Source organism: Sturnus vulgaris, chromosome 3, assembly GCF_052056855.1.
Source record: "Sturnus vulgaris isolate bStuVul1 chromosome 3, bStuVul1.hap1, whole genome shotgun sequence".
Classification (NCBI taxonomy): domain Eukaryota; kingdom Metazoa; phylum Chordata; class Aves; order Passeriformes; family Sturnidae; genus Sturnus; species Sturnus vulgaris.
This window is the reverse complement of record NC_142245.1, coordinates 32625618-32653297: the sequence shown is the minus strand read 5'-3', so window position 1 is coordinate 32653297 and position 27680 is coordinate 32625618. Positions and strand designations below refer to the sequence as shown.

The 27680-nt window shown below is 39.1% G+C and overlaps 1 protein-coding gene across 5 annotated transcripts in view; it reads left to right on the top strand.

Moving 5' to 3' along the window:
• Positions 1–12928, top strand: part of PLD5 (phospholipase D family member 5) — a 167996-nt gene extending 155068 nt beyond the window's left edge. For 3 of the 5 annotated variants that reach the window (XM_014878057.2, XM_088161318.1, XM_088161321.1), the window contains exon 10: positions 1858–12928. In XM_014878057.2, coding sequence (XP_014733543.1) covers positions 1858–2093 — 236 coding nt within the window. In that variant the 3' untranslated portion in view covers positions 2094–12928. Of the gene's footprint in view, positions 1–1623 lie in introns of all 5 variants that reach the window. The other 2 variants (XM_088161320.1, XM_088161319.1) reach the window with 2 other exon arrangements.
• The last annotated feature ends 14752 nt before the right edge of the window (positions 12929–27680 follow it).

The following is a 27680-nucleotide window of genomic DNA, read 5'->3' as shown; positions in this document are numbered from 1 at the left end:
TCCAAAAGCCTGAAATAACAACCTTTTGTAGATGAGCAAGCTACAGCTGATATATTCTTTAGGTGAAGAAAATAGTTAATTTCTTTGGGAACCTGGATGATGACTGAACTTTGAGACTCTTCTCATTTAAAACCTTTTCTTCCTCTCTGAATCAGTTTCTCAAGACCAGCATTCTGAAAACACAAATACAACACAATTTATGAAGTAGCTATGATGATTAGCATATTCTAATGTTCTACAGTCCAATGAAAATGGAGTGTTCTTCTTTCCCCATGTTATTATTCAAGCTATAGTCAATCCTGGCAAATACTGTACAGATGCTGTTCATCCTCATCATCCAAAACCTTACTCCATTTGCTACCCTCCTAACATCAGGTACATATCTAAATGGTATTTTGGGTTAAAGGTATATTTAAGTAAAATTGCTGTGTGGCACCTTACAAAAGTTCATTACCAGCCAAAAGCCCACTGAATGCAGGCTGAAAACTACCTTTTGAAAAATCTGAGTTGTGTGTAAGCTGTGTAAGAAAACCACTACTGAGTTCAAAAGCAGCTCATGACACTTTTAAAAGCCATCTGATGTGCTGCAGCTTGATGCTTTAGGGATGTTACTGACACACTGCTGGGACTTACTGCCCATGATAGCAGAGGCAGTGAGGGGAGGCAAAGGCTGCAATCCAAAAGCAAAGCCCACACACATCAACTGTGGGGCATTCCAAGTTATGTAGAAATACAACTGAGATCTTTTGTGAAAAGCCCACCCTGATGGGCTCGAAACACACACCTCATAATCTATCCAAGTCGTATTTTTTACATCCAGTACTGCAGCTCATTCCTCCCTCATCTCCAGAAGGTTTTATGATACTCACCTGCCCCTCTCCCAGATAATTTTTTCCACTCCATTTTAAATTCTTTCATATAGCTGGATCAAATCTCAGTCCCTTGGAACTCATCTACATAGCTTAGATTCTCAGCCAAGTTGGATTTTTTCTTTCCCATTGTACTTGCATCCTTAGCTACATATAAATAAAAGAAAGAAATTATCGAAGTTCTGTTAAAGTAATAGAAACGCCTGCTAAGGACCAGCTACATCTTTCACTTGAAAGCATAGGAAAAATTGTCCCTTGTGATGATGTTTCAATTTACAATCCTTGGCAACTGTAAAAGTATTAACATTTCCTGCTGAAGTAACAGCCTTGTTTGTCCAAAATACTGCATGTTTTAGTTGTATAATTTAAAATAGTATTTAGAGTTTTAGTGAAATACAAAAAAAAAAGTAACTGGAGCATTTGTTTGACCTGTTTTTCATTAGTCCAATTATCCTTTTTGCCCTGCTATCCCCAGGATTCAAAGTACTTATTTGTTACCTTAGATTTCAAGAAAGATTGTAATAACGCCTAAACCAGTAAAATCTATTTTCCTTTCCTCAAATAGTATCTGTCAACAGGTAATTTGTAAAATATCTACTGGTTTGGAACTTTGAATTGTTTATACATTAAAAAAAATCATTCTTAGCACTGAAAAGGCCAGTGAGGAAAGTAAATGGAGTAATAATGTAATAGATGTAAAAGGAAGAGCACATTAATTTTGAATAAACAGAAGAACGTGTTTTCACTTCTGAAGGCTAAGAGCTGTTCAAACTTCCAGAAGCAGTCTTCACTACGCATGGTATGTATTGGAGCTTTTTTTTTTTCTGCTGGTAGTAAAAAAAAGTAACTTCCATCTCTGCACTGGGGAAAACGGTTCTGGATTGCCTTTAGGGAGATGAGTTTTTTATTTGTTGTTTTTTGGGTTTGTTTTTTTTTTTTTTTTTTTTAATGTTAGAAACTCACTATTTATTCCTGGCTTTGCTTGCAGGTAATTTTGATTGGGTGGGAAATGCTTTTACACAGAATGCTGGAGCTGGCCTTGTTATCAACCAAGCGGACGCGGGGAACAGCACAAGCATCATTAAGCAACTCAAGGCTGTTTTTGAAAGGGACTGGTATTCACATTATGCCAAAAGTTTACAACCAACAAAAATCCCAAACTGCTTTAACCACAAACTCAATAAAGGAACTTCAAATAAGACTGCCATGAGCAATGTGAATTAGAAAGACTATTTTACCGTTTAGTACGACAATGAAGAATTATGTTGGGGTGTAGCCTTCTTTCATATTTACAGACAAAAGACTTAAAAAGAAAAAAAAAAAAAAGTTTGGTTTGGGGGGGTGTTTTTAGGAAAAAGCACACTTATATTAAATCTGTCTAACCTATATTCTCTATATGAATTATTTAAGACTTTCAAAGACTTTGTTACTTCTGACACTGAATGTCATTTCCGCTTCCATGTGAATTTTAATGTTCCACATTTGAATTTATCAGCACGTGTCAATGTTTCTGTTCTAGGACTTTCCCCAATTGCCAACCTGGCTAGAACAAACAGTGAGGCAAAATGAAGATTCAGGCTATGAAATGGCGTTCTAAGATCAGTTATTATTGACATACAAATAGATGGTAGGTTTACTGTAATAGAAAATATAAAAGAATAAGTAAAGTTTCACCCATATAAATAATTCCCTTTAAATAACTACCCTGTCATAAAAATACTTCCTGGTTTTGAGCATTTGCTTTGAGTATCACTATTCCGTGTCTTCTAACTAGCCTTAAAATACATTGGAGTTACAGGACTGGTAATTCATTCATCTCCGAACAGTATGAGACATTTTTGAGGACTTGGGGTTGGCCTCATCAAGTTTGTCATATTCCCTAAAGCCTCTCAGACTTTTTTTATCAAAGTACTGTGGATTCATTTCAACAGAATAGTTCTTTCAAAGTACATGCATTTCATCTAACGTTGAAAATCTCTGGGTTAATAGCTAAAACCTAGGACTATTTTTTTTTTAATGTTTTTGTAATCTTAAGAAAATTTCTTCCCCAAGTTAAATATTTATCACATGTGAGTCAGCAGATATGTGATGACTCATTCTTAAACCAATGCACATCTCAAAATCAAATACTGCTTTTTAGAAAGGCCAAGGGTTATGCAAAATCATGGAATAATTGTTGTTAAATGATCATACAGTAATTTTATTGGTTTTTACACCTGAAGAATTTCCCTTCCTACCTTTTATTTTAAAAAGACATAAAAATTGGGAAGTGACTTTTTTTTGTTAAAATGTCATCCACATAGACAAATACACCTGCATGGACAGAAAAGTGATGCCTTCATTTAGACCACAATTTTAGTTGGTGTCAAAAGTGTGCCTCTGCAGTCACAACTAAATTGGACCAAGGAGCAACTCTTCTATGAAAGTGAGTTTGCTCTTAGAAGAAATACACAAATGTTTGACAACAGATTTTTCTCCAGTCAGAGATATAATAGCATAGTTTCATAATAAAAATGTTTCAGTACTCTGCCTCTGCTTCTATTGAAGAAATACAGCCTTGAAAGCAAACTGCATTCATTTTGTTAAATATTCACAGAACCTTTTCCAAAATGATGACTTTTCTTCTCATCTCCTGAAGGCACACTTCAAAAGCAGAGGGCAAAAAGAGAAAGAAACCCAACCACATTCCAATGTATTAGCTGAATCTTAAGAAGAAGTTAAAAATCCACCTTGACTTTCAAAATGTAGCTTACACTTACAAGGTAAAAAATTAAAATTTATTTTACAGTGAGCACAGCTTAGGAAATTCTAATAAATTAACATATGCACAACCTCAAATTGTCAGCTAGAGATACCCCACAAGATAAATTATGATCCCAAAAGGCACACTTTTGACAAAGAATCTGTTTATTTTGCAATTGCAAAGATTTACATCATCTTACTGAAAATAATGATAAATTAAAAAAACTTCTAAGACTGTCAACTTTTACAGAAAATATTTTGCACAGCTCCAATAGTCAATAACATTTTCTGATATTCAGATAATAGTAATACATGCCATGTATTAGTCTCACACACACACACAGAAAAGCATATAATCTGACATACTGATAAGAAACAAAGATTTTAAAAGAAAAATATTTTCTGAGTTGCTATGAGGAAAGATCTTTTTGAGGAGAAATTTCTGGATTTTCTTCCTTCTGTATTTAATTTAGAGTATGTATATTATGTATGGGAGAGAGATTCCCAGCACTTAACTTACGTGTTGTGGATTTTTTGTTTAAGACATGAATATTAGTCCAGATTAATTTCTGGTGAAAATTTCAGCTGAGTTACACCACCAATAACTTTAGTCTTGTGAGTCAACCCACAAAATGAACAAACAAAAGCCCATCACATTTTTAAAAGCTGGTTGAGATAGTTGTACAGTTTCTGAGGTCCTTGTGGATGGGCGATCTTAAAGTTTGAGATAAGCTTAATGTCATGTCCTTACATAAAACACAAAATAATTCATGCAAACAAAAAAACCCCATTGTCTGGAGTTGTTAGCACCTAATGGCAATAATATACAGTAATTAATCAATGTAGGGTTTTTTCCTCTTTTTGCATTATGGATACTGAAAATGTCTTAAGTTTTTTAAATTACATCTTGTATAAATAATGGAGGATCTGAGTGGAACACAAATTTGTCAGATGATAAAGCTAAGCTGTTTACAAAGCAGGATTTATTGATGAAATCAGACTGACCATTGACTGATTTAGTATAACAAATGAATGGTAAAATAGTTTTACTGGACGGATGGTAGGAAAATGCAGATCATGAATGCTAACAAGATCTGTTAGTTTGCAAATATTTTCTTATTGGCTAGATAAACATTCTTGGTGCTTCAATGATCCCCCTCAATGAGCAGGTACATAAAAGCATTTTTTAACAGTGACAGTATGTTTTGGTTTTATGAATGGAAGAATTTGTGTGGTTTTTAATAACTTTCAATGTGAAATAGTGGCCAGCCATCCTATAAATGGAATGGCAGACTCAAATTTCATTTGGTATAAAGTATGGATCAATACTGTAATAACTGTTTAGAATGGCGTCAGCTCCAAAATAGGACATAAGGCCTTGCTCTATTACATTAGCTGAAAGAAAAAGTGCATCCTTGGACTTCAGCAAATAGGAAATTTAAAATACCAGATGATTTTTTGAAACTGTCTAAGGGGATTATGGCCAATTATTTGGCCTGGGCCAGCGCTGTTACTGTTTAACTAGATTTGCTAAAGCAGCCTCACTTTTGGCTTCAGATCCTTCTACCACTGTAATAAATCGGAAGCAAATCCATTACACACTAGTGTAGTGATTTCACACTAGTTTAGCAGGGATCAGAATCTAAACTAGTTTCCTCTTGCTTCCAGTCTCCTGAGTATCACCACTGCACAGGCTATTTCCTAATTTAACAGGGATTTGCATTCAGGGGTTTCTCACAGACCTCACAGGCATAACCCAAAAGATGCACTTTCTCTAGGCCCTTCTAACTGGCATTGGTAACTCTGTCATATTAAAGGCAATTTCCTAAACAGAACAGTTTTATTCTTAAAGAATATAGACTGTAATTGTTGTTTGCTGCAAACATTTACTAGTGCCTTATTCATACAAGTTTTTGTTTAACTGTTCCTCACATGAAGTCCTAAAGGTCCTGTATCTAGTACTGAGGCATAGAGCAAATTTCCTAAGTAAGACATTGTGGCATTTATAGTTTAGCACCTACAGCTAGAGTCACAAAAAGACAAAAACTGACTGCCAGATGTTGGTCCAAACCACAAGCACATCTAAACTGGAAAGTTTTTATCCAATCCCAGTTCAAGAACTGAATTTCACACTTTACTCCTGGCTTCATTATCAAATAATCTACAACACAGTTGAATTATTCTGTCCTGCCAAGGTATAAAATCTGAATTCCCCCAACATCTGGCTGCTGTCAAAACCATAATCACAGAAATTCCTGTAAGCACAGGTTGAAGTCCAAATATCACACAGTGGCTACTTTCCAGATCTTGCATGTTAAGTCTCAAGTTGTTTTGGGCCAGCTACTTTTTCTTCCTGAAGCATGAACTAGTATCCACAACTACTCTCACCTCTTCTTTGAAGACCAGAAAGGCATGGATTATGTGCTACAGCACAATGGCTACAGGTGTACCCTAACAGGAACAGATTTAGGTTTTACCCACTTCAGGGCCAGGTGTTCCTCCCAGTAAATCCAGGCTCTGCTGATGGTTCAGAAGAGAGCTTGAGAAACAAGTAGAAAAGCCTACAAATGCTATTTCAATGACCTACCCATTATTTGTTGTACTACCAGCTACCTAAATTCTACTACTTTGTTGGGATTTGCACATATAAAAACTGAACAAATAAGTTCTGTTACCTGCCAGTTAACCCTAATCTAAGAAAAAAAATCCAGAAAATTTACAGGGTTTTTTGTGACTTTAGCACGTACTTACTGGAAAGAGTGTGAGCACTCTCATCAACATGGTGAAGAGATCAGCTGGCTATTCCAGTTCTTTAATCTGAAGTTCTAAATATCCCTGTCTCAGATAATTATACACTTGACTCCTGAGAATGGCCTTACAGAGTGCACTAAGTTATCTTAAAACCTTTCTGGTCTTCAAAATTAACTCTTCATTTTAATACAAATATATTTGACTAAATATTTACTATGTTTCCAGATGGTAATTTCTGGTGCTGTGTTTTTCTTCCACTCTTACCCTTTCTCTATCTACATCTATCATATCTTCATGGTTTTTCAGTCATCATTATTCCAATGCAATCTATGTAAAGAAATCAGAATGAATCCTTGGTGTGTTTAAAATTCACAATGATGCCTCCCGAGTTGAAGGTACCAGTGAACACGTTCCACTTCTAACACTGCAAGGTATAGCAGCTCAACTGATACTGTAGGAGATTGCTTTTCTTAGCTGTAGTTTTTCACTTTAATTACTGCTGGATGTTATTTATGAATTTCTCAGTATTGAATCAGGTTGCTCTTGGATCATCACTTTGCACAAATGCCTTAGAAGCTTGCCAAACTAGCATGTAAGAGACCTCATTCAAAATAGTTTAGACAAGAAAAGGAGAACTCATGTGCTTTACACTCTGAAGGGTGCTGAAGTCAATGGATGAACTCCAGTCCTATAATAAAGTGGAGCTTTATATTGTACCTCCTATTTAGATTAACCCTGCATGGGCTTCCAAGAAAAATCTGTGAGAATTGTTTGTTTGAATTACCTTGTGATCAGGAATTTACAGAGAATCTGAATGGAGAATCCAGCTGTACTGAGTGGTTCAACACAGTAACTTAAACAGGGTTTTCATGGAAACACATTTATATTCCATATCCATATGATACAACTGCATTAGCATGCTAATGTCAGGTTTTCCCTGCACTTCAAAAGCATATAGGATAAAAATTAAGCTACTGCAGCCCATTTCTGAAAACATTGTTAAAAGTAGATTTTAAGAGTGTAATTCAATTCTGGCTGCAAATTATTCTGCTCTAGTAATGTAGTCAGCTCTATTTTTTTCAAAACAAATTCTACACTGTAATTTTACAGGAAAACTCAATAACTTAACCCTGTAAAATAACCGTGATCATTCTCCCTTAAAAATAGGAAGAAGGTTGATGGCCAATTCAGGCTACAGAACATAACAAAATATAATAAAATGGCTGGCAACTGCAGCATTCCAGAAGATTATTTTGTGTTATTTTATGTTGCATGGCCAGAAACATGAACGACATGAATTACATGTATCATGATGGTGTTGTGTAAACACCTGGTGGACATTGAATCTCATACAGTAAAGTCTATCCCTCCTGTAACAGCATAAAATATAGTAAGGGTAGAGAGGAAGTGGCAAAAAGAGCCAGAGACAAACTAACTTGAATAAACTTGAGTTAATGGACTGGATGGTGACATAAAAGCTCTGGACTGCATTTTTATTTTGTTCCTTTCTCTGTAAAATCCTGTGCTTCTTATGCATCCTCCTTGCTCATCTTTATACGAGTGAACTCCCATGGTTTTTTTTCAGAATGGTGAAGGAACCTTTAATAACTACAGACTTACACTTAACAGAAAGAAATCAGCCTAAATAAAAGCCCATTGATTTCTGTTCAGCAGGTACCAAGTAGTAAAGCACTATTTTAAATGGGGCTCCTCCTTGGACATTAGAAGCTTCTGGTATAAAATAAACAAAAATTGGCAACATAGCACACGCCTGCAAACTTCACATCACACGCAGCATTTGCTTGTGATTTGCTTATTCTCTCAATGTACAAATACAGTCATCAGACAGATACCATTCTGAACTACTGATCAACTGGTGAAAACTAAGCACAAGTATCAGGTAATCCAACTTGGCACATTGAAATGAAGAAAAGGAATCCTTCCAGAAGAGATAAGTGTATAAAGTTTATAAGTCATTTAGAAGCTAGAATTATTTTCAGATGTAACTTTGAGAGACTTAATGAGAGTTTTAATGGGGAATCTTTCTGTTAAAGATTAAAGGCATGCACTGTTATATGTAGTGTCTAGGCAAAACAGCATATAAAATGTAAAATGAGAAGCTTCAAATGGAAGTATGTAGACCAACATTTTATTGACTGACCTGCTAAAAAATATTTTCTAGTGGATTTACTCAATGTTCAATTACTTCACAATAATCTCTTAAATTACTCTGCAAGTATTTTTAATTTGTATTTCTTCAGGCAACACTGTACCTGTATTCAGTGTTTTACTTGAAACTTGACAAAAAAGCAGGATGCTTCTGGAAGTGATAGCTGTTTCTTCCAAAAGGTCAGAGGGCCTCCTCTCACCTAACTTGTCCTCTTCTTGTCTCCTACTTCTTCAGCAACCCAGTCCAGGCTTACGTTTGTCATTGCCTGAGTAGCAAAGAAAATTAAGTACTTTTAGTCACCTGCTGTTTCTGAAAACTGCTGGCTGTTCAACATGTTCTTGCCCTTTGAGAGATCCCTCATCTGATGAGATATTAGAAGTATAATAAAGGAGGCCAAGCACATCATTCCAGGTGCCTCATGTAATTCTTTACTTGGCAAGACACATACGCAAAATCTGGAAAATTATATGGAGGGCAGGGGCAGGGAGAATGCTTGGCATGCTTTAAATGAGATAGAGGTTCCTCTAATGATATAAATACCTCTTCTGGTGAACTTACTTTATTCTAGAATAAACCATTCTTTACCACACAGCCAGATTTGCAGTGACTGAAATGTGTGGCTAACTTCTGCGTGAAAAGGTGAGAGGTTAAACGCCCCTCGTCTTCATGAACTGAACTAATTTCTTCACTATGTAAGAGAGGTGGAAGAAGCAGGTAACATTGCTTCCTCTTCTGAAGGAATAGGCCAGGTTGGTACTAGAAATAGAGCTGATAAGGTTTCTAAAAGAAGCAAAGAGCTTACACATCGGACTTCTGTTAATTCTCACAAGATGGTGCATTTCTGTGGCAACTTGGGGCTCGCAGCTTTTGTACCAATTTCTTTGTGGCAAACTGTCAGACTTCTCAGGAGAGCTCCTTTTCCTCCTTCTCATTGTGCTCAAGACAGTTGTGACATCTGCTTTTAACAATCTCCAGATTCTTCAAAGACATTTCTGAACTAGACTACAAGAATTTTCCCTGTGAAAAGGCAAAATGAAGGGCAGGTTCAGTGAGGAATCCAGAGAACCTAGTACAAATATTAAAATACATAAGAATTCAGGATCAAAACCACAAGGCATTCTCATTTCTGTCAACAAATGAGACTTGGGAAAATAAATGAGAAGCTAATGCAGTACATCAGATTAATGAGACTAGAATTTATAAACCAAAACTCTTATGGACAGTCCTCACATCTGAACTGCTGCCCTCATTATCCAGAGATACAGTGAAAAATAAGAGAACTGCTTTGATATTCTGTACAAAGGTTTCAGCATTCAATGTATTATGTCCATTTCTCAATGTATACAGCTTAAAAGGTAGGCTAAAAAATGGGGTTCTGTGTATATTTATACAGATCTTACTGCCGAATAATCATTGAAAACCAGTCACTTCTCACAGCAGCTGAGTCTTCAGGTGTCACCACAGAGATCTTACTGAACAAGCCTGGAGGAAGGAAGAAAAGCAACATCTGTGGCAGCAAGTAAACCAACCAAAAAAAGCTGCAAGCCCATTTTCCAAGTGCTCATTGATACAATAAAAGCATTCAAATGTCCCCATCCAGCTCAGATTCCAAATGTCCTTGTATCAGATTCCAAATACAGATTTGAGGCTCCTCCCACACATATACACAGGGACATGTCCCCAAAGGAAAAATGAGTGTCTTTGCCAGAAGAGCTTGGAACATCTCTGGCACAATTACTTGCTCCACTGCTGTCTTGCTCTTAAATAAGGCTGTTAGGAAATAGTACAGCTTTCTGGAAAGGGCCACATATCCTTTACTAGAAAATGCAAATATGCACACAGAGAGACTCAGAATAATGAGTTACCAAAGTGGACTCCTGGCTGCAGCACAGAGGGACATCAGTGTCACCATTTCTGATAGCACACACCAAAGCCATCTACTCAGCTTGTCATTCCCATACCGCATGTGGGCCAAAGCTCACTTTTTAAAAAAAACAAAGGGCAGTGTTTCTCTCTGAATGAAACATTCCAGAGAGGATTATACCTTTTTTTTTTTTTTAATAGAACAGGAATCACTGCCCTACTTTTCTTCCCTTTCCATATTCCACTTTGCAAATTAGCAAATGCTTCCACCATCTCCACCTCATCTGTCCTTTTCCTTTTCAAGCTATTTCCTGAATGCTGTTTCTGAATCCCTTGCTGCTGCTTTGTACACAAGGATGAACTCCTGCAACTTGCATTGTTGGTGCTGTAACATCCTACAAGACTACTTCCACTAGCTTTGCTGACGTGCTCAGAAGAGGGAAGCACATGCACACAATGTTTAAAGACACACAAATTACTATGTATGAAGACAAGGGAAGTCAGGGCAAAAGCAGAATTCAGGCACTACTGGACAGGGAAGGGATCTAAAGTCATATTCCTCAATCCAATTTCACCTTGGCACACCCAAAACCTGTATCAAGATCTAGAGCTCAATTTTGCAAACCATGCACAACTAACAAAAGCCTTGCCTCCAGGTATTCTGTTTGCTGTTGGCCTGGAGTCCAGGTTAGCCTGCCAAGCTAGGCAATAACAAGCGAGTCAAAACCACAGACAACTTCAAGCCACGTGTCCTCAGCTTTATCCTCCAGGTGGCTTTTGGCCACAGAGAGGATCTAACCTGGGCATTTGTCATCTGGTGACAGCTAAGATGGTCCAAGCTCACCATCATGTGTAACACCACCACCTTCAAAAGAGCAGATGAAGAAAGAAGATCTCTCTGCAAACATACTTTAAATCTGTGAGTGAGACTTTGGCACTGGTATTTCCCAACACAATCTAAAAGTATCAGGAGTCCTGTGTAGAGTTTGCAGAGCAAAAAGGGTATGTACTATATGTTTCCTACTATACCTCTTCTGATGGAATAAATATCAAATAGAAAAATCTGTCTAAACTTATTTTGAGAACTGCATGGCCAGCTTATGCAGTAGCTAGATATGTGGCAAGGTTACAGTATTACTCTCTAAGGAGAATACAATTAATATGCGTAGATATTTTGTTCAATTCAAGCACTGTGTAGTCTCCAAGTTTTGCTATGAGAAGTATGGATCACTTCTCATTATCCTTCCTATTCCAAACACAGTATTTATCACAGGTGTGTACAATACAGCTGCATAGCTTAGGCCTGTTATATAGGTCAGTATCTGCAATGCACATGAGAACATAGTTTGCCACTGCAAAGGAGAGTGGCTGCAAAATCTATTTTGGATAATCCAATTTATATTTGAGGAAATCAATGTGTGGTCATTTCTAGAACTGTGAATATAAGGCAACTGCTGCATGCTTGTATATTTGATAAGTTTTATTATACTATATCCTTATATGAATGCCTATGCAGTGTAAATGCTTTAATATAAGATACTGAATGGTTTTTTTACACATTATTTTCTACACAATGCTACATTTTACTGCATGTTTATTCATTTGTTTTGCATTGGTACAAAGTGCAAGCTGCAAGACACATGATTTTAATAACTTGCACAGCAGCTATTCAAATCCATTATAAAAACATGTTCTTATGTAAAGACTTAATTTGGCAAGAAATGTGCTTCCTTTAGACAATGGGCTTGGTTCACAGCAATACCTGTGTACTTAATGTTTATTTATTTTTAAAAAAACAACATTATCCCTGAATCTGTAAATGGGGCCATTGAGTCTGCTGCAAACCACTGTGTTGGTATGCTTTGGTACCTTTGAAAATGTAAATCTGCATTTACTAGGAAAACAGGCAAGCTGTAATTGAAAAAGCCCAATCCTGAGCAGCCATTTCATTTGGTGCTGCAGGATGACAATGTAGCAATCTATTTTTTTTCTTCAAACAATACTTTCTCATGACCTTAATACAATGAGTTCATGTTACCTGATTGTGAACTGGGCCCACTGTTTACAGTATTACTATTCATAACCAAAGTTCAATGCAATTAACAAAATTGATCAAATTAATTTGTTTGGAAGAAAAATGAAAAGAGACTCATTTTGCTGATGTTTTGGAGAGCTGGCTTGGTACAGAGTGTTGCTTCTGTACCAATGCATTTTAAATGTAAGGAAATCACTGGCTGAAAGTCTGATGGCTAAGACAATATTGTCAGTGGTAATATACTGCTGGAAACTAACTTACCAATGATGTAACATAAATCAAGGTAATAATGCATTAATTTAAAGATATGTAAATATCGATTTTAATGCTGCAGCATCATAGAGATCATTTTCACTGCTTTGATATCCAAGGATTCCTACTACTACACAAACATATTTTATCTGCTCCATTTTTTAGTTTCGGTACTTTCATTCAAAGCAAAATAACTCCCATTTCTTTGTACTGCACTGAAATAAAGAATCCTGTTTCAGTACATAATGCTTTTCTTACTCTCTCTGGTCTGTTTGTTTCTATGAGCACCAAATCCTAGATACTAGCTCCTGCTGTCCAGCTCCCAGTCCTCTGTACATACACACCCCAAAGGCACACTGGGCAGCACTGACAGACCACCTGGTGCCTCCATCCAGGGCTCTGCAGAGCCTGAGCAGCACTGGCACTGGTGCCAGATCACTGGGACTTCTGCAACATGATCCTCTTTCCTGGTAGATTAGCATTAAAATTTTAGTTAGAATCTGGGAAAGCAGGCACTACTCTAGATTTCTCATTTCTCAGGAGACTGAAAGAGTCATTGTGATTTTCTGTTGCCAGGACTGCAGTCACATTCTGTTAAGACAGGAGTCCTAACCAAATGAATATAAATTCCCCTCTGATTTGCACCTAAAAAGCTGCTACCAGGTCTAATTCTAAATAATTTGCTCTATGAAGACTCATGTTCCAAGTAGTTTGGAAATGAGAACACTCAGCAGCAGATAATACTCAAACAAAAAGGTGAAGACTGACAGGGAATGGGAGGAAGCTGAATGCTACTGGCCTCAGCAGCATGTGTTTTTGTAGGAGCTGTTCTATGTTGCACCAGGAAGCTTTTGACTGCACAGGTGCCAGTGGGGTGAGCAGTAGCTCTGCCCTGTGACCCACAGTGCTGCAAATACAACACCTGAACAGATTCCAGGTACAGCAGGAGTGATGAGGGCAGAACAAGGAGAAGGAATCAATTCCCACGAAGAGAAGCTTTACCTTAATTCCTAAACTACTTATGTCCCCATTTTTTTTTGACAATATCAGAGAACCTCACTTTCACATTTTGCATGCTTTTTCTGCAATAAATGCAAGACAATTACGCTATTTGATTATTTTAGTGTGCGTTTTCACAATAAACTGAAGTATACACTTAACAAAAATATGTATTTAGGAACTCAATATTCTTTTCACATATTCAGCTTCACAACAATCATATGAAACAGGAAACAAAATATTAGTCCTGTTTACAGACAATTAGCAACTGTAGTCGCTTACTGTGCACTGTAGCACTACAATTAGTCTGCAAAATACAAAACATTTTAATTCAGCTGCTGACATCAATTTTCATGTTAAATTTCCTTTCCAAATGTGCATTTTCTCTGGAAATATGCTGGGAAATGTTCAGATGAATTCCATAAGAGGACTAAAAATCATTTCAATCCCAGTAGCTGAAAAGAAATCAGCTGCAGAGTCACAGCCACAGTGCAGGCCACTGCCACTGGTCTGGTTCACAGAGAAGGATTTTATCCTATGCCCTTCCTTTGATCACAGTAGGGTTTGTGCTCCTGTGGAATGAGATGATCATGGTGATATGGGTGGGTCCCTTCTCCATTCAGAATCACATTCACTAGAAGGACCACCTTCCAAATAAAGCAGACTATGCTTCCTTACAATACTGTAATGTTTTTCACAGGACACATCCTTTTCAGACTTGATATCCACCTCCAAGGCAGCACATACATTTTATCAATTTATCAATTTTATCAATTAAAACAGGGCACTTATCCCAAAGATTTTGACATCTCCAAGAATTTTACAGCTTCCTGCAAAAAAAAAAAAAAGGAGCCCTCCCCTACCCCTTGATAAATTTCTGAGTACCAATATTCCTTTCTCACAGAGTGCCACATGTATTCAAGCAGTGCTGCACTGAAAGAACCCAGCAAGTGACAGCACTTGTAGCAAAGTAAGAGCAACAGCAAATCAGCTGTGCTATGCTCCTGGACCTTGCTAACCCCTTTGGTGCCAAGTAACAAAACAAAAAGTAGAAAAGCCATTTTCTTTCACATACAGGTTTCTTAACAGTACTGCCATGGTTTAACCCCAGCCAGGAGCCAGGCCCCCCACAGCCACTCACTCACTCCACCACCAGCAGGGCCAGGGAGAGAATGGGAAGGGTAAAAGTTGGAGAACTCATGGACTCTGATAAAGAGAGTTTAATAGGGAAAGCATAAGACAAACACACAGGCAAAGCAAAGCAAAATAGGGAATAAATTCACCACTTCCCATGGGCAGGCAGGTGTTCAGCCATCCCCAGGACAGCAGGGTCCCATCATGAGTGATGATGACTTGGGAAGACAAACAGCATCACTGCAAACATCCACCCTCCTTCCTCCTCCTTCCCCCTATTTTATATCCTGAGGATGATGTCATATGGGCTGGAATATCCCTTTGCTCAGCTGGGGTCACCAGTCCCAGCCATGTCTCCTCACAATATCCCATGCACACCCAAATTCCTTGCCAGCCATGGCAGTATGGAAAGAAGGAAAGGCCTCAGCTCTATGCAAGCCCTGCTCAACAATAACAAAAACATCTCTTATGCATTCAGCCCTGTGTTCAGCACAAACCCAAAGCATAGCTCCTGGGAAGAAAATTAACCCTACCCTGGCCACAACCAGCACAAGCATACTCTTTAAGGTAGCTGAAGTGCATAACACACTAACAGTGTGCTGACACAGACTGTCCCTGGCTAAATAACTCCTGAACAGCCTATACTTGTTGTTCCAGCACAAAACTGCAGCCCACTTAGACAATTCTGCTAAATGCAACCCAGGTTTTGGAACAGTATTATAGACAGAAGAAAAATAGTCAGAACAGGTGCTTGGCTCACTGCAAGACATCTTCCAAATCCCTTCATTCCTGGTGCCCCACAACCAGTGGGGAAACAGTGCCATCAAAATGATGCACAGGAAGTCTGAATCAGAGGGCAGGGAAATCACTGAACAGAAATAACCCACATTTCAGGCTTTCATGTCTCATTTTTTTCCTCTGAACCAAATAGGACTCTATTTTGAGACAGAGAAGGGATGTCTTTCTTCAAGCCTTGCACAGCCTACTGCAGCCTGCTGTTTAAAACTCATTCCTGATGCTAGATAACACAAAGATGAAAGCAGAAATCATGGCTCAGTACCTAAGAGTCATGTTCCAATCCCTACCCTGTATCCTTTTTATGGATATAGCCACTAACAAACCAATATGGCAGTAAGCCCTTAGGTAGGCTTTAGTGCTGGTATAACATAATACTCCAAAGACTGTGTTCAGCCTGCCAACAGCATGCCAACACATCCCCAAGCTCCCAGAAAGGTCATGTCTTCTATAGCAGAGCCAGCTCAGTGAGCTCTGTTTTAAAGGCTTATTAATGCTTAAAGCATCTCAACTCAAGTAAAAAAAAAAAAAAAAAGGCAATGAAAATAGCATTCCAAGCTGTAGCTACCATCCTGTAAAGCCTGGTCCCCAGATTCAAGTATCAAACTCTCAGCAGAATAATCTTTCAAAAATACCATGTTTCCAAACACTTGACTTGGAGAAAAATATTGTTTAACTCAGTACACTGGATTCACTCATATCATGAGACACCCAAAATAACCAGAGTGCTTCAGCCTGACCTCTTTAGGTCTGTCCATCAGTGCTTGCAAGGAAATGGTGCAGAAGAGTCAAACTCTGTACTCTGACCTAAGTGTACAGCAAAAGTCAGATTTCATACTGAAGGGTGAAATTTATCTCAAGGCCTCACTTTTCTAGCTGTTACAATACCTTGGCAGGATTAATGCCTCCACAATGATTATGATAGATGTATGATAGACATGCACCCTTCTTTCTGGTGACTTGGTAAAAGTCACTCACACAAGTAAAACAATGTGGAAAAAATAAAAAAATTCGAGGAAAAAGTTGAAAAACACTTCTAGGTATTCACTCTGCCAGGAGGTTTCAGTCCCAACTGAAACTTGCTCCATGCTTGGAGTCCTAAGCCTTCTCCAAGGCTGAAAGCTCTTTAACTAAAACATTTTGTGGAATGACCCAAGTAAGAAAAAGGCAAAAATAGGAAACTACTTTTCTATTTTGAGTATAACCTTATGTGCAATACGACAAAAGACAGAGACTTAAAATGTTGATAAGGATGGAAGATTTGAAGATTTTGGCTTATCTACCTTTAAGCAGGCAAATGAAAAGTTCAGAACAGCTGCTAAATAATATGCTTTGCAGGAAAAGGTTTTCAAATTATCTGTTTTTCCTATGAACCTTAGGTTAAAAATACATTAGAATAATCTAAAAATAAAGGAATAAAATGGTAAGATTATGATCTTTAGTACTTAAAGTCTGTATTGTCAGGAATTCACATTGCTGCCTTTGGCACACTGTGACCAGACATATCTCTTTAATATTAAATGCCAGGACTATAGAAGTTCAAACAAACTGGAACTTGTTCTATTGCCATTTCTATAAGGGGAAACAGAAAAATCAGTTGTCACAAGTTTTATGTTCTATAAAACTGCTTATTTGCAATTCCACCAAATTTTGTTAGCCTGTTTTGCATAGGTTAATAACGTGGGAGAGGGGTTTACTATCATTATGGCTTCTGGAATGTGTACAGGAATTGAACATGAATTATATTAACAGCAAAGAAATTAATGGGAGAATCAGGAACTCCAATCTAGAAGTGAGAAGCATTAATTTAAGTTGCTACCCAAGTGATTCCTCTTGATCTTCTGCACATCTGAGACCTGTTGTACACAAAAGTCTCCTTTGGAATAAAGCAGATTCTGTAACAAAGCCAGGACTCGAAGAAGGAAGCTCACAGACTCATCCAGACATAAGTTAGCATTCTCACAGGACCCATACAATTTTACAATGAAGGAAGTTCTCTGCAAGGACCAGAAAGGTTTCACTTGTCAGATCAGGTATCACAGTTCAGTTTTGGATGGGTGCCCAAGAGTCCCCAGGTATGGTGGCAGAGGGCCCCAGGGGATTTGTTTGCAGCCTGGCCAGTGGCCATTAGACCAGTTTGTGGTGTTAGATGCTCGGAGCCCCATCAGAGACACTTCCCTAGAGGCAGAGGCCAGAAAATGCAGTCAGTAATGGCCTCTTCCAGAGGCAGAATCTCATCCTCCCGCAGGGAAGGTGTCTGGTAACAATTTGAAACAATTTATGTACTCCACATAAACTTAATATCCCTTTCTTTCTCTCTTTTAGTGATATTTTCCCTCAAAACTGCATACAAGCTTCCTGACTTCACAGGCAATGTGCCCATAGTTAGGCCTGTCTGATTTCATAGCAAGAAATTTATAGCAAAAGAAACAGTTTTAACTTTTTAGTCCAGCTCTGAGGTCAAGCCAAAGATCTTTGGAGCACCTGTTGATCAAACTCAAGTTCCATTTGCCCAAGGACCTAAACAATGTGTCATATAGTCTCTCTCAAAAATACTTCAAGGAACTGATTATTTTTTCAAATAACAAAACGAAATGCTTGTACATAATGAAAAGGAATTATAAAATGGTATAATCAGAAAAATAAACAACTTTTGTTGCAACAGCAGTGCGTATAAAGAATTCCCACGATGTCATGGCTGATACAAGCAGCTCTGTATGGCATGCTGAAGTATTCAGGTACTCCCAGATGGCACAAAGATAGTCTTACACACTTTTCTTTACCCTGGAACTAGATAAAGTGTATCATTTCACTTCAATCTCCCCTCAACTTGCCATAGTAGGGTACCAATTTTCTGCCAGGTGTCCTAGACTTATAAACAGCTAGTAAAGTTCTTTTCCACAAATTTGCTGGTGTTCCCAGATGAGCAAATCTACAGGTAACCAGAATTACTTTGTACCTACAGCATCATGGGTGATGAGCAGAAAAAGTGCAAAGGCAAAACATCCATGAAGTATAAATGACCTAATGTACCATGAAGCTCTTAACATGTCTTTTTCTTGGCTCTGTGGCAGAGAACTACCTCACTTCTCACCAGAGCTTCAATTCAAATCCTACAACATCTGCTAAGACACTTTTAGTTTCCAAACATACATTGTCCTGCTCCAATGCTTCCCTTCCCTGAAACAACAGTGGAAATTTATGCAGAATTTGACAAAAAACCCTGCCAATTTGAGAAGGATTATGCCACAACTAGAGCTGGCACCACATATTTTAATATTGCTTTGCTTTACACAAGGTCCAAGCTTAAGCAAAGAAAAACATTTATTTGTCAGCGTTGTATGGCACTTTTCAGCTCACATGCCAGCACACCTCCACAGGCCTACCTCAAGGTCCAGGGTCAGCATTAAAATGAACAATGTTAGTAAGTGCTGTTCCTCAACATTTAAAAACACTTAGCTCCTGAGATGAAGAGAAGTAGCAATAAAGAAACAAAGGTATGCTCTGACTCCAGATGTTTTCTGATCACAGCTACCACATAAGGGTACTAGGCAGAATGTGCCTGCAAATGAAAAAGTCTGGAAGTCAATTCATGTAGCATCATTCTCCTGAGCCTTTGTGTGTCTCCATGAAAGGGTGTTACCATTTCATTTGACTTCAAAGCCATTTAAAAACCAATTAAATCTTTAGAAGAGGGGCCACACACAAAAAGTCACAGCCCACGCTGGCATCCCACCATGTGTGGGTGCTGAAAGGGGGACAGGGGAGCCTAGCTGCTTCTCAGGTATTTCCTATCAAAAAATGCAGGTATTCTGAGATGTAGTTTTCAAGCCAAATGAAAAAATAGGCTGGTCCTACCCTTCTGCAGGCCCTTTCCTTCTGCCAAGCTGCTGAAAAATGGCCTTCAGGGCAGAAGCACTGCATGGCAAATGAATGGTTCTCACAGCACAGTTGTTGGCTGTGCAGAAGAGCAGCTTGTGCAGTCCACTGGCCTGGGTACACATCACTGTAACAAATAAATCCATGCTGTGGAATAGCTTGGTATCTGAAATGTAAAGAAAGGAGAAACATAAGTAAAGCTGATCTTCCAAATGGCAGCAGTGCTTTCTGCTTGATGCCATGAGGGCAATGGTCACTTGGCTCCCTTCAGTGCCAGAAAGGGAGCAGAGAGCAAGGCTCAGCCTCTTTGCTCATCATACCCTGGGTCTGTCATAGCCTGGAGCTGCATCCAGTCTCCTCTCTTGGGTCCTCTTGGAGAGGGACAGAGCACTGTCATTTCTTTGTGGGATAGGTTCCTTTGTTTCTGGAGAAGATATATTTGTATTTAATTTCTCTGGGAATGAACAAAGGCAGTTTCTCTGCAGGGTTTTAATTTTAGATCTTTTTAGTCCCCAGACCTGCTCAGGCTATTGCTCTGGGCAACAGACTAATCTATTGAAACAAGTGCAATGAAAAGCTGGCATTGGTGAGGTCTGTTGCAACAAGCAGGAGGCTCTGGAGAAATTAAACAAACATGAACAAAGCACAGGAAAAACACTGAAGGGAAAAAATCCTTTGCTGGCCAAGCTGACACCATATGTCATTTGCCCTTAAAAACCTGTGGCCTGTGCAGACCTGAAGCCACAGGGGATAATAGCACAGTAAGCCTGGAAGGAAATTCAGTAGGTTATCTAGGGCATTCTTCCTCTCCTTTGTAGGATCAAAAGTCCTTTTAATTCACATTAAAAGTGCCAGGCCAGCACTCACTACCCCTCCTTTTACCACAGCAATGACCAAACTAATCCCTGCTTATTCACACCCCTCAATCTTGATTGAGACAATCTGAAAGATTTAAGAGAAACTGGAATGAATTTGTTTCATTAAGTAATTGCAGAAAGTTCAAACTCAGTTTGCAAACTCCTTTAATGATGCTAATCACCTTCTTATTTCTGTCTGTGTTTACTTGTTTTGCTTATCATTTAAATGCATAGATTGCCTTGCATCTAGGTGAAGTTCAAGCCTGCACAGAGCATGCCTCAAAGCAAAGAAAGAGGCTGCAAAAATGATGAATCCTCACACACTGCTACTAAATAGGTGCAACCTTTCTGTGCATTCACTGCAGCTCTCTGGGGACAGTTAGAGGACAAAAGTCTCAGTGACAGCTCTGCCCTTTGCATGAATCTACAGGAAGCTGGATGCCCTCATTGCTATCCAGAGAGGGAAGCCCAGAAGCCCTGAATGTTTTTCTTTCAGGTATATGCTTTGTCTTGCCTTGAAAATAGCTAACTGTTAGGGTATTTGCAGAACTAACTTCAGATTGTGTCATTTTTAAATTTCAGACCAAAATCACTCCAACTGACTGAGCAGACTCATATTTCATCCTCCTCAAGCATCTGAAATGGCTTTTCTATCTGGAATGTATGCCTGTCCTATAAAGGGCAAAAGAAAGACTCCTTTCATCATGTGATTTTGGGTTAACACATTAAAAAGAAGAAAGCTGTTCACGAGATACAAAAGATCTCCCTTTGCAGTAGATCATTTCACTTCACCTTTTCTAGTTTTATACAATGCTTCTGTTCACACAGATGCAGCGAGACCCACAGATGGTCACGATGCTATTGTGATACAGACCATAGCCAGCAGAAATTTAGCTCTTATACAGAGTGTTCACTGCAAACCTGTGCTGCGTTATGTGTAACTCTCTGTAAATGACCCTTAATAGTCACAGAAATTAGTTCCATTTGGCAGGAATCAGAGAACTGCTAAGTGAGGGCCTCTAAAATGGGCCTGTCAGGATAGAGAAATACTGAGCTGTTGTACTTTTTTTAGCACTCATAAAGTGGGGCAGCTGCTGTTTAACAGTTAACTGCAGGAAATAAATGTCAAAGGTCATAGATGCTGCAGGTAAGGAAGGCTACCTGTTCTGTATCTGAGCAATCTGCATATCAGACCTGAACCACAATCAAAGGTTGGTATTTTTTGTAAACCATCTCTTAGTGACAGGTATCAGGTATAGCTTTTACTGAGAAGATAGAAAATGCATCTCATTAAAATCCTCAAAAGTTGTCACTGAGAATTTCCAGCCAGGCACAACAGTACTAAGGAAGCATATTGTGTGTTATTTCAGATCCAATATAATCACCATGGCTGGAACCTCTGGAGTGAAAGCATACACAACATGCAGCTCATAATCCTGTACTACATGTTCCACGGCCACAGGAAGCTTCTGCTGCAGGTGGACAAACACTGCACCTTACTGCTTTCATTACAAGTCAACTCTGTGTGCTGCTGGGGATTGCCTCCCTTACCTTCTTGGCAAATAATGAACAGAAAGCTGATTTATCATCTATTAGCTCAGAAGTCCTACTACAGCTGAGAGGCAGGAGCTGCGATTTAAATCCTTGCAGGCAAGGGCAAGAACAAGAGCCAGATCTCTGCTGCTTATGCCCTGAACAGCAGGGTCCTGAATTACAGGGTGAGGGAAAAGCAGCATTACCCTCCCAGCAGCTGACAACAGAAGCAGCAGGATCACTGTTCCACAGGAAGCCATGTGCACATGGTGTGATCTGAGCAGCCTTTCTAGATCAGATCTCTGAGGAGGCAAAGTACCTAGTTTGAGGTGTTTGTAGGTGTGCAGTAATGACTGAGCTATTCCTCCCTGACAGACTCAGGCAGCTGAGGCAACACGTTGCCTAAAACCACCCCTCCTCAGTAAAAAAAAAAAAAAAAAGAAAAATACAACATCTGTACTCAGGGGAATTTCTTCCAAGTGTGTTGTCATCAAACAAAATATATATGAAGAAACTTCTCACAAGAACAGCTTGGGAAAGTTCCCAGTTCCTCATCTGTCCTCCTGTTGCATGGTAGTTGTGTGTTAGGATAAGGTTTGAGTCAAGTCGGGCACTAGCATCCTTCACTTCTAATCATATAAGTGATCTCAACCAGCAAATGCATATCACAAACAAACATGCCTCTGGAATTGTACCTTTGGGAGTTCTACCTTAGGATCCTACCCTAGGAAATCCTACTGGCTAGTCAGAACATCGATGCCATGGACAAGTCTGTCCTATCTCTGTCTATCCACTGCAGGAATGACACAGGAGTGACAAATGCACTGTTTAATGCACCCTGGGCATACAAGTGACACAGCAGTGAACCCAGAAAGTCTCATTAATGATCTATAATGGTACCACATATTTGATTTTCACCCCAGAGGGAAAAGCTTACAGCAGTAATGACCAGTGTGAATGTAGCACAGGATGCATATACACTGTCATACTCCACTGCAATGTGTGAGGCAGTAAGGAATGAAAAATCTCTAAAACCTGCTTCTATTAAACCATATATAGCAGCTAACTGCAAATGTAATCTCATTCAGTCCGTGCTGACATGGCTGTGAGGCAGCATGTGTTTTCTGGCTCTGTTGGACTTGCATCCCAAGTTCATTTGCACTGCCTTCTCTGCCAGAGCAAGGCTCAGAAAATGGCATTATGTTACAAGGAAACATTACCCTGGTGCCATTTGCCTTCCACTCTGCTCTACAAGTTCAGAGGGGAAATCTCTTTGCTTGGGCATATCCCTAACTTCTTCTTGCTCCCATTGTTTTGCCAAGCCTAGCATCAAGTTGTGACATTTAAACTGGGTGTAAATAGAGAGGAACAAAGCCAGAAAGAGATAGGAAAGCTTTGTGTGACTTTCACCTTCATTCTTTTAGCTCTGTTTCAAAATCCCTCACCTCCTTGCACTCTTTAAGGCAAGGAGGTAGCAGCCTCCTTGGTATCAGCCCTGGCACTGTATACAACAGGGTGTCAACAACTGTTGTCTTTCTTGATATTCTGTGGTGTCTTTTCTAAGAGCCAAGCACTAAGCAAGACTAAACTCAGTGTTGAAAGGCCTCTGAATTCAGATGCTTTAGAGACATAAAATATCTAGCACAGGCATGTGAATGCAGTTTTCTGTAGCTGAGTGAGAAATAATCCAGAATGTCAAATTGAAGCAGTGGGATTTTTCAGACCTGTTAAATGAGAGCTGAGGGTGCAGGTACAGCAGAACTGTTCTAACTGCTAGCACTGGTACTCTGTTCATCCTCACTGCCCTTCCCTCCATTTTACCAATTCCCTGCTGGTCCAGCTCTTCTTTGTCTTCAGGATTTCTGCATGGCTGGCTTTGCTCCTAAGATTAGAAACCATATCATGCAGAGGGAGCAAAACCCTGCTGTGGCTCAAGCTACAGAGGTTACATCAGCAGTCCTTAGCTCAGTCCATGCTCTTCCCTGCTACTGAGTCACACTGAACAGAAGGAACTGGACTTTATGAATTATGAAATGAGGAAAATTATGAAAACCTGGTGATAACTCCTGTGACCCAGCAGTTGTTCAGGGCCATACAAAGACACAAGGTCTGCCACTGTGAGATAAAATTCCCTCATCTTTATTACACAGCTGGTGACCATGAAGGACCAAGCTCCCTAATGACTGTAAAATCAATGAGTAGAAGGCATCAGCAAAGGGCTGGAATAAACAGAATAATTTAAAAAGGAAGATATTTCAGTGTAATCAATCTGTTCAACAATGGAAGATGCATAGAAGCAATAAGATCAAGTTAATTCTGGCTCACTAGGTAGAGCTTCCTCAGCATCTGCTTTGCTTAGTACCCTGCTAGGTTGCTATAAGGCCCCCAAAAAACTTGCTCAAAGAGGCTCTTAAAAGGGCTTTTCATTTTTTTATGGTCTCTGAGTTAGATGCAGGGGAGAAATACTGGCAAGATCTTCTCAAGAGGTCAAAACAGCAAAAGACTTTACTGGCAACTTCAGAAAACCAGACAGCTTCAGCAAAAGGCTTAGAGCAGCATTCAGTCAACATGAAACATTTCACAAAGTATTAACTTAGTCCATTCAACTTAGCAAACTACAATCCTGTCTGATTTTAAATTATGGAAAGTTCCAAGAAGAAGGAATTAGAAGAGAAGAGGAACAATATAGAAAAGAACAAGTATAGCTACCACCCCGAATTCCAGCCGTGTTCAGCGCAGAGAAGTTCCAAGGGGAGGCGGGCCAGGACTGGTACTTGCCTCATGCCTCAGTTTAAGTGTCCTTGGCTTTCCTGGGCTGTTCCCCCAGCTGGGATTTGCTGTCATCTGCCCACCCTGGGGCTAGACTGGAGCTCCAGAGGCAGGTGTGGAGCATTGCCTGCAGTGTGCCAGGGATTGGGAGCCACCAGAGCAAGGTCCCATCTGCCCCTTCCCCACACACCTGGGATGTTTCAAGGCAGCCTCATCGCCTCCAGTCTCTCACAGCTGAATTAATGCCTCGAGTTCAGAGGCTTATCTGATACATATTAAAAACTTCTAAGCCCACCAGTGTAATTGTAAGATGTTACACAATCATAGCTGAATTTACAGTAGAAGGAAACATTAATTTTGACTTTGAATAATGAGAGAAATTAACAAATCAACTTAGAATTAACTGCTGCTTTTCCAATGGTAATATTCTCCTAGGAACAGCCCACTTACAGACTTGATTTTGTAGAAAGCTGAGCTACAGACCTGATTTTGTAGAAAGAAAACATACACACTCCCATTACTTGCATGTCAATCACACAACTCTACTGTGTTTTTAGCCTTCCTAATATCAAAAAACATAGTGAATTTTGCTTCCATAACTGAAAATGTTCTACTACTTAACTTACAAAAAGAAATGTAATACAGATGAGTTCAGTGAACTTCTCTTTAGGATCATGAGAATTAAAGTTTCTGAGTCCTTTTATCTAAAAAAATGAATACATTGAAAAATAAAATTGTGTTTCCTCCTCATCTAGGCTGTATCTTCTGAATTTATGACGCATACATCAAGATGTAATCACATAATTCGAGGACTCTAATCAAGAATAATTAGAAATAATTATATCAATTGTCAACAAGTTATTTGAATAATTGATTGCACATATAAGAGTGAGGCCTTCTGTAGAAGCAGATTGTAAATCAAACTTTTGCTTTACCTGATGAGTGGGGTTGTTTGCTTTTTACTCTTCTAGTTTAAGGGATTTTTACTACATCCAGCATTGCAATATGATAAATCTAGGACTGGTCTTCTGACCCGTAAATTTTCTCGATCTCTTAAAAAGCAGAATGTCTCAGAAACTCAGAGACACAGCAATTAAACTGAAAAAAAAATTTGAAGAAAAGGTTTATTGCTTTTAGATAGAATTGGCTCTTCTTCTGCAAGCTCTTTCACTGAGGTTATTTGGGTACATTTTTCATCTTCAGTGTCTGTGACATGCTGTGTCACTGAAGTATTTCCTAACTGATTAGCAAGTTCTCAAATCAATGTGAAAAAGACAGAAAGGGGGTTGATATTAAAACCTTCTCTCCCCTCTCCAGGCTGTAAGCAGGTAAGAAACACAACCTTCCAATTTGCAGCTTCCTTTCCAGAAGGACAGTTCACAGTGACTCAGTGGAGAAAACACTGATTTCTTTCCTGTCTCTTCTCCTTAAAGCAATTTTTTGGCAAAGTCATAAGGTCATGAGTGATTACAAGGGGACAGGTACCACGTGCTGCAGGTGAGGAGAGTTGCACCAAGCTTACAAGGGTTGTAACAAATTGGTTTTCAAAAATCCTCATACAATTCCCTGACATGTCTCCCTTTCTGATATGTGACAGATTGGACTGAGCTTTGAGTAGCACCATAAGACAAAATTCAGTGTTTTGGGATGTAAGAAGAGGCAGCACTACAAGAAGAGTATTAGGTTTCTACTTAAAGGAATATGCAGCAGCTGAGAAGAAACAGAAGTTCTGTTTGTGAAGAGACAAGCTGCTCTTGAAGTACAAGTGAAGGGACAAGGTACTCTTTCTTTGAGAAGGAATTATGTACAGAAAATTTTGCTCCACCTTACATTCCTCCCTCCTACAGACACACACACTTGTACATAATTTGAACACCTGGCAGCCAGCCAAGGTCAAACCACTACTATTTGTATCCAAAATAAGGAAACTTGGAACATGAATTTTAGTAACTCTGGTGGGTTCTGTTAGGATACTTGGCTGTCTCCATCTATGGAGGAGATAGGGCAATGGTGAACCCCAGTCATAAAAATTAAATTGTGAACACTGCTTCAGATGGAAAAGATTTATATGCATGAACTCTAAGTAACAGGGAAATCTGTGCTGCCTAATTCCTAAGTCTGAGGTTCTGCTTTGCAGTCAGTGACTTTAAAGGAAGAAGAAAAAAAGGATTTCTTACAGGGTTTGGGGGGTTTTTTTGAGTGTATAAATAAGGACATTTTAAGGTATGTGAATATAGTAATTACTTTTTGCAGCTGAATCGGGGACCTTGAGATCCATGACACAAGTGACTGTCTCTCAGAGTTAAGGACTGACAAAATTACACAACCAAGGCCACTGCTGTACATTAAGATGTGCACTGTAAGGTACAGTACATTTCTCATCAGTGTGGCTTGCAGCTGTTTACCATCCATAAAATCCTGGAATTGAGATTCTTTGGTTTTTCCAGTGCTGGTAAATAAGCTCGGTCTGCTGGTGGTTGTGCATGACAGTTAAGACCGAAGACATTATTAATTTTCAATCACATGATGATAAAGCTGAAAATACCAACATAAAAAATATTGGAAAAAATTAAGTAATTTAAGATTGTGAAATATTTTTTTAGCTACCTTTTACTTCAGACGACATGATTCCTATCAGTGTGCAATGCTTGGAGTCCCATCACCAGTGAGCTCTGTGGTGATGAGGTCTTGTACTGCTGTGAGCTCATATGCAGCTCCTGTGCCACCAAAAAGAGCCATCAGGAAGAAAAACCGGCAAATCCTTCACCTGGTGGAAATTCAACTTATTGCTACACTAGGGCTATTTTTTATCATGGCTACTCTTTGGATTACTTAGCTTTAACATTGTATTTCCCAAACAGAATTCAGCTCTCTTGAGGCTTCTTGGAAGATGTTATCCCTGACAGCAGAGGTACTATAGTTAAACCAGAGAATAATTAGCAACTAGAGGAAAGAATTACAGCCCATGTGGAAGGTAGCTGAGGACCCTGTAAAGTGCCAAGTTTAGGTACAACAGGCTGTGATGCTTCCAG